Genomic DNA, 13,208 nt, shown 5'->3' on the forward strand with positions numbered 1-13,208 from the left:
TGCAAAACTTTCCTCAGCCAAAATAGATACAAATTAGAAAAATTGTCAAATAAATCATTGCTGTTTACTACTGGATCGAATAATCAATCTAATATCTATTAGTCCGTTAAATTTATTTTGGAAAACTATTTTTTCTGATGAAATTGTAGACATATTCTACATATGCAAAACGCGACATCTCGTGCGATATTTGTTCAAAATATTTAATACAACTATTGAGCAAAAAGAAAATAATAACAACAATACAATAAATTGATATTTTTAATATCTATTCTATTTTTATTAGTTTGTTTATTAGTGACTTTTTCTAAGGCAGCAGCAGTTCGAGCTAATGACCTACCTATCGCAAGTTCCATAAACAATTTCAATTTTATTTTTATATAAATATTTGTTCTCTTAAGTTTTTTATAAACTCGCTTGTTTTTTAATTTAGAAAATGTTTTGAAAATGTTTTGTTTGCGAAACTTTCCTTAGTTTTAGTTTAGCCTTGAATATTTTTTGAATTTTTCATTTAATGTTTGAAAAACTTAAGAAAATTATACTGTTAAGAGTAGTATTTGGCGCCAAAATTACATTCTATCAAGGTCATTGTTTAATTTTAAAAACATCTACAAAAGTTATTATAAGAGCCTATGTGCTATGGGTTTTAGGTGATTATTTACCTCTTCAAATGTTTGTTTTAGTTCTAGTTCTTTTCTAGTTCAGTTCTATTTCAGTTCTAGTTCAATTCTAGTTAAGTGCTACTTCAGTTCTAGTTCAGTTCTAGTTCAGTTCTAGTTCAGTTCAAGTTCAGTTCAAGTTCAGTTCTAGTTCAGTTCTGGTTCTGTTCTAGTTCAGTTCTGGTTCAGTTCTAGTTCAGTTCTAGTTCAGTTCTAGTTCAGTTCTAGTTCAGTTCTAGTTCAGTTCTAGTTCAGTTCTAGTTCAGTTCTAGTTCAGTTCTAGTTCAGTTCTAGTTCAGTTCTAGTTCAGTTCTAGTTCAGTTCTAGTTCAGTTCTAGTTCAGTTCTAGTTCAGTTCTAGTTCAGTTCTAGTTCAGTTCTAGTTCAGTTCTAGATCAGTTCTAGTTCAGTTCTAGTACAGTTCTAGTTCAGTTCTAGTTCAGTCTAGTTCAGTTCTAGTTCAGTTCTGGTTCTGTTCTGTTCTAGTTCTGTTCTAGTTCAGTTATAGTTAAATTCTAGTTCAGTTCTTGTTCAGTTTTAGTTCAGTTCTTTTTGAGTTCCACTGCACTTTGAATATTATTGATGTTTTTGGTGGTTGTGATTACATTAGCAATTAAGAGGGCACCCTACAGTCAATTACTAAATAGGTTTTTAATAAATACTATAAACAGAAAAACTTACATGTTATAACTATTCTCACCAATTTCATAACTCTACAGCACTTTTGATGTATTTATTCTCCATAAATTTATCAAATTATCTATTACACAAACATTTGGACATTTCTCATTTAATTACGTTCACTATCTTTAACCTCTTAGTAACCAATTCATAATTTGCTTAATCATATGTATGGCTTTATAACAAACCCCCTTCCACCCACAAACATTATCATCACTTCATCTACAAATTTATATATTATTTATTTTAAAAAGAGAATCCTTATCATTTTTATGGGGTTTTCTTGACATGGAAACCTTATGATTATAATTTTACTCTAATCAACATATTATTTTATCTCTCGTCCCATTAATTTTGATATAATTTATATATTACAGCCCAAGGCCGTATTTTTCACTTGTATGGACAGTCGTATGATACCGACCCGTTACACTGATACACATGTTGGCGATATGTTTGTGGGTGGGTTTAAAGAAGAATACAACTTGCGTTTCATAAGAAATTTCAAACTTTAATATTTTTCATATTTTTTTCTTCTTATTCTCTTACAATTCCTTCACCCTGACCAACCCAATTTAAATAATATTTGTCTTATAAAACCAGTACGTAATGCTGGTAATTTAATACCACATGCCCAACATTTTCAAGACGAACATTATAGTTGCGAACCTGCTGCCTTAGAATTGGGTTGTGTAGTCAATGATATACGTCATATTATAGTTTGTGGTCATAGTGATTGTAAAGCCATGAATTTATTATATCAATTAAGAGATCCAGAATTTGCCTCCAAGGTAAGTTTTCTATATAAATATTGACATATTCTATAGTTTATTAATTTGTTTTAATTCTTTAACTTTTAGCGTAATCGCCGTTTGTCACCCTTAAGGGCTTGGTTGTGTACTCATGCCTCTACTAGTTTGGAAAAATTCGAAGAATGGGTGGAAAAAGGCATGAGTGATCCTTTACTGTTTTCTTCCGAAACACCACTAAGACGTTTTGTGGCATATATTGATCCTGAAAATAAATTTGCCATCGAGGATAAACTCTCTCAAATTAATACTTTAGAACAAATGTCGAATATTGCCTCATATGGTTTTTTGAAGGCCCGTCTGGAATCTCATGACTTGCATATTCATGCTTTATGGTTTGATATTTATACGGGAGATATTTACTATTTTAGTCGTGGTGCCAAACGTTTTATACCCGTCGATGAGGATACTGTTGATAAGTTAACTTCGGAAGTTAGAAGATTTTATTCTTGAAAGGAGGAGAATTAAAAAGAAGGCAACATTACGGGGGTTTATAAAAGGCATACATGGGAGTAGTTAATTATATCGATTAATTAATTGACGATTTCATTAGCATTAAATTGAAAAAAATTATAATTATTTTTTTTCATTAGCATTATTTTGTCTAATGGTAATGGTTTTTAATGAAACGATTTCATTAGTAATTTTTTAAAAATAAATTTTCATTACCATTATTCAATGGATTTTAAAAATGTTCGAACATTAGTTCTAATTTCAAAATTAATTTCGAATATCCGATGTATTGTCATTAGGTGAAATCATGTATGGCAAATTTCAGCACATTCGGATTAGAAAAACTAGTTTTAACAGCTTTAAAAATTTTTCGAACACGAGTTCGAATTTTCGAAATTTTTTTTTAGGTTTTTATGACACAGAGATTAATTTAAAAACATAAAAAAATTTCGAAAATATCTTCGAAATTTCGAACTTAATTTTGAATATTCGAACATATTATTGTATTGTCATCAGATGTACTTATGACTGCAAAATTTCAGCCAATTTGGGCTACGGAAACTGGTTTTAAAAGCTTTCAAACCTCGAATCTTCGAAAAATTTTCCTTAATATATTTTTCGACAATTATAAATACTAATTAAATTTGTTTTTGAAAATTCATTATCAAATTCATTACCATTATCAAAAAAAGTTATAATGAAAAAAATATAATTTTCATTAAATGGTACTTAAAATATTTTTCATTACAATTTTTTTTATAAATGGTAATGAAATTTTAATGCTTAATGAAAAATTCCCATGTATGATAAAAGGGAAGTCTGTTGTAAAAAACTTTATCCTAAAGGGCGCTAGCAAAGTACTAAGGATTAATGCCTATTGCTTTTAAAGAATCATTCGAGATGGATAGGAATAGGGAGAGAGTGGTATGAGTTTCGAAAGGATTCAATTGAAAGTTTGTTTTAAGGTTATGGACTGATCTATAGTCAATACTATGGACTGATCTATAAATCTTGACTATATACTATATACAGATATATAGTCAAGACTATAGACTGATCAATAGTCAAGACTATAGACTGATCTATAGTCAAGATTATAGACTGATCTATAGTCAAGACTATAGACTGATCTATAGTCAAGACTATAGACTGATCTATAGTCAAGACTATAGACTGATCTATAGTCAAGACTATAGGCTGATCTATAGTCAAGACTATAGGCTGATCTATAGTCAAGACTATAGACTGATCTATAGTCAAGACTATAGACTGATCTATAGTCAAGACTATAGACTGATCTATAGTCAAGACTATAGACTGATCTATAGACTGATCTACAGTCAAGACTATAGACTGATCTACAGTCAAGACTATAGACTGATCTATAGTCAAGACTATAGACTGATCTATAGTCAAGACTATAGACTGATCTATAGTCAAGACTATAGACTGATCTATAGTCAAGACTAAAGACTAATCTATAGTCAAGACTATAAAGTGATCTATAGTCAATACTATAGACTGATCTATAGCCAATACTATAGACTGATCTAAAGTCAAGACTATAGACTGATCTATAGTCAAGACTATAGACTGATCTATAGTCAAGACTATAGACTGATCTACAGTCAAGACTATAGACTGATCTATAGTCAAGACTATAGACTGATCTATAGGCAAGACTATAGACTGATCTACAGTCAATACTATAGACTGATCTATTGTCAAGACTATAGACTGATCTATAGTCAAGACTAAAGACTAATCTATAGTCAAGACTATAAAGTGATCTATAGTCAATACTATAGACTGATCTATAGCCAATACTATAGACTGATCTAAAGTCAAGACTATAGACTGATCTATAGTCAAGGCTATAGACTGATCTATAGGCAAGACTATAGACTGATCTACAGTCAATACTATAGACTGATCTATTGTCAATACTATAAAGTGATCTATAGTCAATACTATAGACTGATCTATAGTCAATATTATAGACTGATCTAAAGTCAAAACTATAGATTGATCTATAGTCAAGACAATAGACTGATCTAAAGGCAAAACTATAGACTGATCTATAGTCAAGACTAAAGACTGATCTATAGTCAAGACTATAGACTGATCTATAGTCAAGACTATAGACTAATCTATAGCTTTCCTCAAATCTTTGCTAATACCATCTTATTCAATCTTAACTCTTCTTTCTTATACAATTTATAAAAAACACTTATATTTGCCGTCTAAATGTACATTTCAAAACTGTGATAACTAGAACAAAATATTTATAAAAATACAAACGAAATAAAAAAGAACCAATTTAATCACCTAAAGTAATTGCATTAATTAAAAATATATTTTGATAAATTAATGTTTACAAACTATTGTAATAATATTCTAGGGAATTAATTGTAAAATTTAGATTTTTTTTCAATATGTTTTACTTATTTTTTATTGTTATTTTTTGTGTAATAAATAAATATAAACTTTTTATATAAAAAATATAGTTGTATTAAAACAAATTTTTGCTATCTAAATATGTATTTAAATGTTATTAAAAAATTTTAATAAATGTTATAATTTATGTGTTAAAATAAAAAGACAGTTGTTCTATTTTCAAATTAATCAAAAATTTCTATATTAAAAACTAAAATCGTCTGTAGATCCTTAAATAACGCTCACCAACAATCGATCTTTTATATAGAAAACTTAAATTGGCTGTAGATCCTTAAATAACGCTTCAATTGAGAAAATAATGAAAATCTGTGATCATACATATTTCCCACCAAAAATCGATATTTTATATAGAAAACTGAAATCGGCTGTAAGTCCTTAAATAACGCTCCAATTGAAAAAATAGTGAAAATCTGTGATCACTCATATTTCCCACCAAAAATCGATTTTTTATATAAAAAACTTAAATTGGCTGTAGATCCCTAAATAACGCTCCAATTGAGAAAATAGTGAAAATCTGTGATCACTCATATTTCCCACCAAAAATCAATTTTTTATATAGAAAACTTAAATCGGCTGTAGATCCTTAAATAATGCTCCAATTGAGAAAATAGTGAAAATCTATGATCACTCATATTTCCCACCAAAATTCGATATTTTATATAAAAAACTTAAATTGGCTGTAGATCCTTAAATAACGCTCCAATTGAGAAAATAGTGAAAATCTGTGATCACTCATATTTTGCACCGAAAATCGATATTTTATATAGAAAACTTAAATTAGCTGTAAATCCTTAAATAACGCTCCAATTGAGAAAATAGTGAAAATATGTGATCACTCATATTTTGCACCAAAAATCGATATTTTATATAGACAACTTAAATCCGCTGTAAATCCTTAAATAACGCTCCAATTGAGAAAATAGTGAAAATATGTGATCACTCATATTTCCCACCAAAAATCGATTTTTTATATAAAAAACTTAAATTGGCTGTAGATCCCTAAATAACGCTCCAATTGAGAAAATAGTGAAAATCTGTGATCACTCATATTTCCCACCAAAAATCAATTTTTTATATAGAAAACTTAAATCGGCTGTAGATCCTTAAATAACGCTCCAATTGAGAAAAGAGTCAAAATCTGTGATCACTCATATTTTGCACCAAAAATCGATATTTTATATAGAAAACTTAAATTGGCTCTAAATCCTTAAATAACGCTCTAATCGAGAAAATAGTGAAAATCTGTGATCACTCATATTTGCCACCAAAAATCGATTTTTTATATAGAAAACTTAAATTGGCTGTAGATCCTTAAATAACGCTCTAATCGAGAAAATAATGAAAATCTGTGATCACCCATATTTCCCACCGAAAATCGATTTTTTGTATAGAAAACTTAAATTGGCTGTAGATCCTTAAATAACGCTCTAATCGAGAAAATAGTGAAAATCTGTGATCACACATATTTGCCACCAAAAATCGATTTTTATATAGAAAACCTAAATTGGCTGTAGATCCTTAAATAACGCTCCAATTGAGAAAATAGTGAAAATCTGTGATCAGTCATATTTCCCACCAAAAAACGATTTTTTTTATATAGAAAACTTAAATTGGCTGTAGATCCTTAAATAACGCTCTAATCGAGAAAATAATGAAAATCTGTGATCACCCATATTTCCCACCGAAAATCGATTTTTTGTATAGAAAACTTAAATTGGCTGTAGATCATTAAATAACGCTCCAATTGAGAAAATAGTGAAAATCTGTGATCACTCATATTTTCCACCAAAAATCCCTTTTTTATATAAAAAACTTAAATCGGCTGTAGATCCTTAAATAACGCTCCAATTGAGAAAATAGTGAAAATCTGTGATCACTCATATTTCCCACCAAAAATCCATTTTTTATATAAAAAATTTAAATCGGCTGTAGATCCTTAAATAGCGCTCCAATTGAGAAAATAGTGAAAATCTGTGATCACTCATATTTCCCACCAAAAATCGATATTTTATATAGAAAACTTAAATCGGCTGTAGATCATTAAATAAAGCTCCAATTGAGAAAATAGTGAAAATCTGTGATCACTCATATTTTCCACCAAAAATCCCTTTTTTATATAGAAAACTTAAATCGGCTGTAGATCCTTAAATAATGCTCCAATTGAGAAAATAGTGAAAATCTGTGATCACTCATATTTCCCACCAAAAATCGATATTTTATATAGAAAACTTAAATCGGCTGTAGATCCCTAAATAAAGCTGCAATTAAGATTTAGTGAAAATCTGTGATCACTCATATTTCCCACCAAAAATCGATTTTTTATGTAGAAAACTTAAATCGGCTGTAGATCCTTAAATAACGCTCCAATTGAGAAAATAGTGAAAATCTGTGATCACTCATATTTCCTACCAAAAATCGATTTTTTATATAGAAAACTTAAATCGGCTGTAGATCCCTAAATAAAGCTCCAATTAAGATTTAGTGAAAATCTGTGATCACTCATATTTCCCACCAAAAATCGATTTTTTATGTAGAAAACTTAAATCGGCTGTAGATCCTTAAATAACGCTCCAATTGAGAAAATAGTGAAAATCTGTGATCACTCATATTTCCTACCAAAAATCGATTTTTTATATACAAAACTTAAATCGGCTGTAAATCCTTAAATAACGCTCCAATTGAGAAAATAGTGAAAATCTGTGATCACTCATATTTTCCACCAAAAATCCCTTTTTTATATAGAAAACTTAAATCGGCTGTAGATCCTTAAATAACGCTCCAATTGAGAAAATAGTGAAAATCTGTGATCACTCATATTTCCCACCAAAAATCGATATTTTATATAGAAAACTTAAATCGGCTGTAGATCCCTAAATAAAGCTGCAATTGAGAAAATAGTGAAAATCTGTGATCACTCATATTTCCTACCAAAAATCGATTTTTTATATAAAAAACTTAAATCGGCTGTAAATCCTTAAATAACACTCCAATTGAGAAAATAGTGAAAATCTGTGATCACTCATATTTCCCACCAAAAATCGATTTTTTATGTAGAAAACTTAAATCGGCTGTAGATCCTTAAATAACGCTCCAATTGATAAAATAGCGAAAATCTGTAATCACTCATATTTTCTACCAAAAATCGATTTTTTATATAGAAAACTTAAATTGGCTGTAGATCCCTAAATAACGCTCCAATTAAGATTTAGTGAAAATCTGTGATCACTCATATTTCCCACCAAAAATCACTTTTTTATATAGAAAACTTAAATCGGCTGTAGATCCTTAAATAACGCTCCAATTGAGAAAATAGTGAAAATCTGTGATCACTCATATTTCCTACCAAAAATCGATTTTTTATATACAAAACTTAAATCGGCTGAAAATCCTTAAATAACGCTCCAATTGAGAAAATAGCGAAAATCTGTGATCACTCATATTTCCCACCAAAAATCGATTTTTTATGTAGAAAACTTAAATCGGCTGTAGATCCTTAAATAACGCTCCAATTGAGAAAATAGTGAAAATCTGTGATCCCACCAAAAATCGATATTTTATATAGAAAACTTAAATCGGCTGTAGATCCCTAAATAAAGCTCCAATTGAGAAAATAGTGAAAATCTGTGATCACTCATATTTTCTACCAAAAATCGATTTTTTATATAGAAAACTTAAATTGGCTGTAGATCCCTAAATAACGCTCCAATTAAGATTTAATGAAAATCTGTGATCACTCATATTTCCCACCAAAAATCGATTTTTTATGTAGAAAACTTAAATCGGCTGTAGATCCTTTAATAACGCTCCAATTGATAAAATAGCGAAAATCTGTGATCACTCATATTTTCTACCAAAAATCGATTTTTTATATAGAAAACTTAAATTGGCTGTAGATCCCTAAATAACGCTCCAATTAAGATTTAATGAAAATCTGTGATCACACATATTTCCCACCAAAAATCGATTTTTTATATAGAAAACTTAAATCGGCTGTAGATCCTTAAATAACGCTCCAATTGAGAAAATAGTGAAAATCTGTGATCACTCATATTTCCTACCAAAAATCGATTTTTTATATACAAAACTTAAATCGGCTGTAAATCCTTAAATAACGCTCCAATTGAGAAAATAGCGAAAATCTGTGATCACTCATATTTCCCACCAAAAATCGATTTTTTATGTGGAAAACTTAAATCGGCTGTAAATCCTTAAATAACGCTCTAACCGAGAAAATAGTGAAAATCTGTGATCACTCATATTTCCCACCAAAAAACGATTTTTTATATGAAAAACTTAAATCGGCTGTAGATCCTTAAATAACGCTCCAATTGAGAAAATAGTGAAAATCTGTGATCACTCATATTTCCCTCCAAAAATCGATTTTTTATATAGAAAACTTAAATCGGCTGTAAATCCTTAAATAACGCTCCGATTGAGAAAATAGTGAAAATCTGTGATCACTCATATTTCCCACCAGAAATCGATATTTTATATGGAAAACTTAAAACGGCTGTAGATCCTTAAATAACGCTCCAATTGAGAAAATAGTGAAAATCTGTGATCACTCATATTTCCCTCCAAAAATCGATTTTTTATATAGAAAACTTAAAATGGCTGTAGATCCTTAAATTTCGCTCCAATTGAGAAAATAGTGAAAATCTGTGATCACTCATATTTCCCATCAAAAATCAATTTTTTGTATAGAAAACTTAAATTGGCTGTAGATCCTTAAATAACGCTCTAATCGAGAAAATAGTGAAAATCTGTGAGCACTCATATTTCCCACCAAAAATCGATATGTTATATAGAAAACTTAAATTGGCTGTAGATCCTTAAATAACGCTCTAATCGAGAAAATAGTGAAAATCTGTGATCACTCATATTTGCCACCAAAAATCAATTTTTTGTATAGAAAACTTAAATTGGCTATAGATCCTTAAATAACGCTCTAATCGAGAAAATACCGCTCTAATAGAGAAAAATCTGTGATCACTCTTATCTCCCACCAAAAATCGATTTTTTGTATAGAAAACTTAAATTGGCTGTAAATCCTTAAATAACGCTCCAATTGAGAAAATAGTAAAAATCTGTGATCACTCATATTTCACACCAAAAATCGATTTTGTATATAGAAAACTTAAATTGGCTGTATATCCTTAAATAACGCTCCAATTGAGAAAATAGTGAAAATCTGTGATCACTCATATTTCCGACCAAAAATCGATTTTTTATATAAAAAACTTAAATCGGCTGTAAATCCTTAAATAACGCTCTAATCGAGAAAATAGTGAAAATCTGTAATCACTCATATTTCCCACCAAAAATTGATTTTTTATATAGAAAACTTAAATTGGCTGTAGATCCTTAAATAACGCTCCAATTGAGAAAATAGTGAAAATCTGTGATCACTCATATTTCTCACCGAAAATCGATATTTTATATAGAAAACTTAAATCAGCTGTAGATCCTTAAATAACGCTCCAATTGAGAAAATAGTGAAAATCTGTGATCACTTGTATTTAAAATTAAGAAAATTCCATGCTGTTTGTTAGAAAAATTAATAATTTTTATTTGTATATTTATAATATTTTATGCTTATTATGGAAAGAAGGAGAAGAACCTTAGGCCTAAGAAAAACACATTTAACAAAAAAACAAATTTGCACATTACATTCTCAATCGCGTATGCATAAAAATTTGTAAAAAAAAGGAAAAAAGCTTTATCATGATTCAACTAATCAAAATCACCACTTGTGGCCCTACCACACCATTCACCATTCAATGATATTGATGATGATTAACAGCATTACTATTGGGATTTTCTAATTCCTCAAAATATTTACGAGCATTACGTATATTAACCAATGTGGCCTCCGAGGGTATAGTGGGATCCGACATAACAACCATCACATACGTGTTGCTAGTAAATGTATCAATGAAAGCAGCAAAGGCACTGTTGCGTACTTCTATGGACAGGAATTTACCACCCAATTTCGAACAACTTAATTTAAATTGTTTTATTATATTGGAAACCTTTTCAAAACGATGAGAATCACGATTCTTTTTACTCTGACAATGAGAAATAACCAAAAAGGTGGCCTTTTCGAAGAGTAGTACTTCATCCGCCTCTATGACATTGGCAAAATGTGTAAGAGAGTTTTCTAAAGCGGCCACATTGGGTATAAGCATAGTTACTATGCTTGACCAGGCTCTAAAAGGAGAAAGTTTGAAAATTTTAATTTAAATTTGAAAAACTTTTGTTTTTTTAACTGACCTGTATAGGGTCTCATCCCATATGCTGGTTCTAAAGCAAGTTACATTACCAGGACGACTTAAACGTATTAAATCATCTTCTCGATCTTTGAATAAAGTTTCTCTTTGCTCTTCTGCCACTAAATCCATTTTGTGGATTAAACAAAAGATTTTGGCATCGGGAGAATTCTAAAAGTTGAAAAAACAAAATAAAACATTTTGAATAAAATTTTTTTAATTTGTTTTTTTGGGAAAATCCCGAAAAACAAAAGAAATGGTATATTTCTGCTAATAAAATGTCCTCCAAATGAAATGACACTATTTTACACTAAAAATGCCAGCATTTACACATTTTTCTTATTAAATATTAAAAATTTGCAAACTTACCTGCAACAAGGCTTCCAAACACGATTGATAATAGTGGACATCCCTTTCCAATTCACGACTTTCCACATCAAATACATAAATCAAAACCTCTACATTACGAAAGATATTATCACGTTGTGAGGCAAAATATTGTTGCATAAAACCTTCCTGTCCGCCACAATCCCACAGATTCAAAACCAAATTACCCAAAAACCTAACATGAGAATGCTCCACATCGACTGTTATAAAAAAAAATAAACAACCACAAATTTGTTTTATATTTTCATATAAGTAAAATAACTAACAAACTTACTGGTGGCACCCAAACGTGTAGTATCTCTTGCTATATAATTGGCAAATATAATGGAACGCATACTGGTCTTACCCGAACCACTTTTGCCCATAAGTAATACCTTTAGAAAAGAAATTTTGTTTTAAACTAAACAATTCTCTTTAATTTGTTTTATTTTATCGACATTACCTTCTTCTTCATGTTGTTGTTTTTATTGTTAAAGAAATTATTTATTTTCTTATAAATTTATTTAAAATAATTTTGTTTTTTTTTTAAGTTTAATTCCGACGCCCTTTTTTCGCTTTCTTGATAACAATAATATTTTTTATTGCAACAGCTGTTTTTGTTTTTCTTTTTTTTTTGTGTTTCTTTGACATTTGTTATTGTGATTTTGCAGCAGGGTTGTATAATTATTAAATTGTTTCAATCACAATAGTGTTTGCACGTTTATTCTATGAATTTGAATAATAAATACTTTAGAGAATTTTTACATTATTTTGAATAAATAAGAGGATTTTAGGAAAGTTTGTTTTAAAAATGGGATCTTGTTTAAAGTAATCTCCAATAGAGAAGATTATAAGATCTGTAATCACTCATATTTCCATCAAAATTCTATTACAATGTGAGAAACTTAAATCGATTGTCCAATTGATAAAACATTGAAAATCTATGAACAGTAATATTTCCCAATGAAAATCTATTATATGAGATATAATATCGGCCATAGATTCTTAAATAACCTACCATTTAGGTTAAGCCCCAGCCACCGAGCGTTAAGGTGACTAGCTATTAGGGTTCTACAAATCGACTTTCGAATAATCGAACAATCGACTTTTTGTCGAAATAAGTCAAAGTCGACTATTGTGTTCCAAAAAAGATAACTCGACTATCGTCTATGAAAAAAGTCGAAAAGTCAACTTTGTAAATAAAAGTCGAAAAGAGTCGAAAAGTCGGAAAAAGTCGAAAAATTCGGAAAAAGTCGAAAAAGTCGAAAAAAGTCGAAAAGTCGCAAATAGGATGAGGTCGAAAAAACTCAAAAAAATTGCAACAAATAGAAAAAATATAAATAAAATTTTTTTATTAATAATAATAAATAATAATATAATGTTAAATGGCAACTTTATAAATTTTTAACTCTGTTCGGAAAAAGTCGAAAATAGTCGAAAAAAGTCGCAAAAAGTCGGAAAAAGTCGGAAAGTCGAAAATAGTCGAAAAAAGTCAAAAGTCGAAAAGTCGGAAAA

At 29.4% G+C, this 13,208-nt stretch overlaps 2 protein-coding genes across 2 annotated transcripts in view; one reads left to right on the top strand and one right to left on the bottom strand.

The window, feature by feature from the left end:
* The window catches only part of LOC111687711 (beta carbonic anhydrase 1), a 5,456-nt gene extending 1,809 nt beyond the window's left edge, over nucleotides 1-3,647 (top strand). The window contains exons 2-4 of the mRNA XM_046949088.1: nucleotides 1,717-1,801; nucleotides 1,943-2,130; nucleotides 2,200-3,647. Coding sequence (XP_046805044.1) covers nucleotides 1,717-1,801; nucleotides 1,943-2,130; nucleotides 2,200-2,601 — 675 coding nt within the window. The 3' untranslated portion in view covers nucleotides 2,602-3,647. The remainder of the gene's footprint in view (nucleotides 1-1,716; nucleotides 1,802-1,942; nucleotides 2,131-2,199) is intronic.
* Nucleotides 3,648-10,602: 6,955 nt separating this feature from the next.
* LOC111687710 (ras-related GTP-binding protein A) lies at nucleotides 10,603-12,309 on the bottom strand. Its single transcript, XM_023450179.2, has 5 exons — nucleotides 12,157-12,309; nucleotides 11,989-12,088; nucleotides 11,697-11,914; nucleotides 11,332-11,498; nucleotides 10,603-11,268 (listed from the first exon to the last, which is right to left on the bottom strand). Exons 1-5 carry the CDS (start codon nucleotides 12,166-12,168, stop codon nucleotides 10,836-10,838), a joined length of 930 nt encoding a protein of 309 aa, XP_023305947.1. The 5' UTR covers nucleotides 12,169-12,309; the 3' UTR covers nucleotides 10,603-10,835.
* Between the last annotated feature and the right edge of the window lie 899 nt (nucleotides 12,310-13,208).

Source organism: Lucilia cuprina, chromosome 4 (assembly GCF_022045245.1).
Source record: "Lucilia cuprina isolate Lc7/37 chromosome 4, ASM2204524v1, whole genome shotgun sequence".
In the NCBI taxonomy this organism is placed as follows: Eukaryota; Metazoa; Arthropoda; class Insecta; order Diptera; family Calliphoridae; genus Lucilia; species Lucilia cuprina.

Bases quoted from the DNA above. Each gene is read 5' to 3' on its own strand.
- LOC111687710 (XM_023450179.2), bottom strand. The intron at 11,915-11,988 runs GTAAGTTTGTTA...TTTTTATAACAG, and splicing joins TACACGTTTGGGTGCCACCA to TCGATGTGGAGCATTCTCAT. The intron at 11,499-11,696 runs GTAAGTTTGCAA...TTCAACTTTTAG, and splicing joins GTTTGGAAGCCTTGTTGCAG to AATTCTCCCGATGCCAAAAT.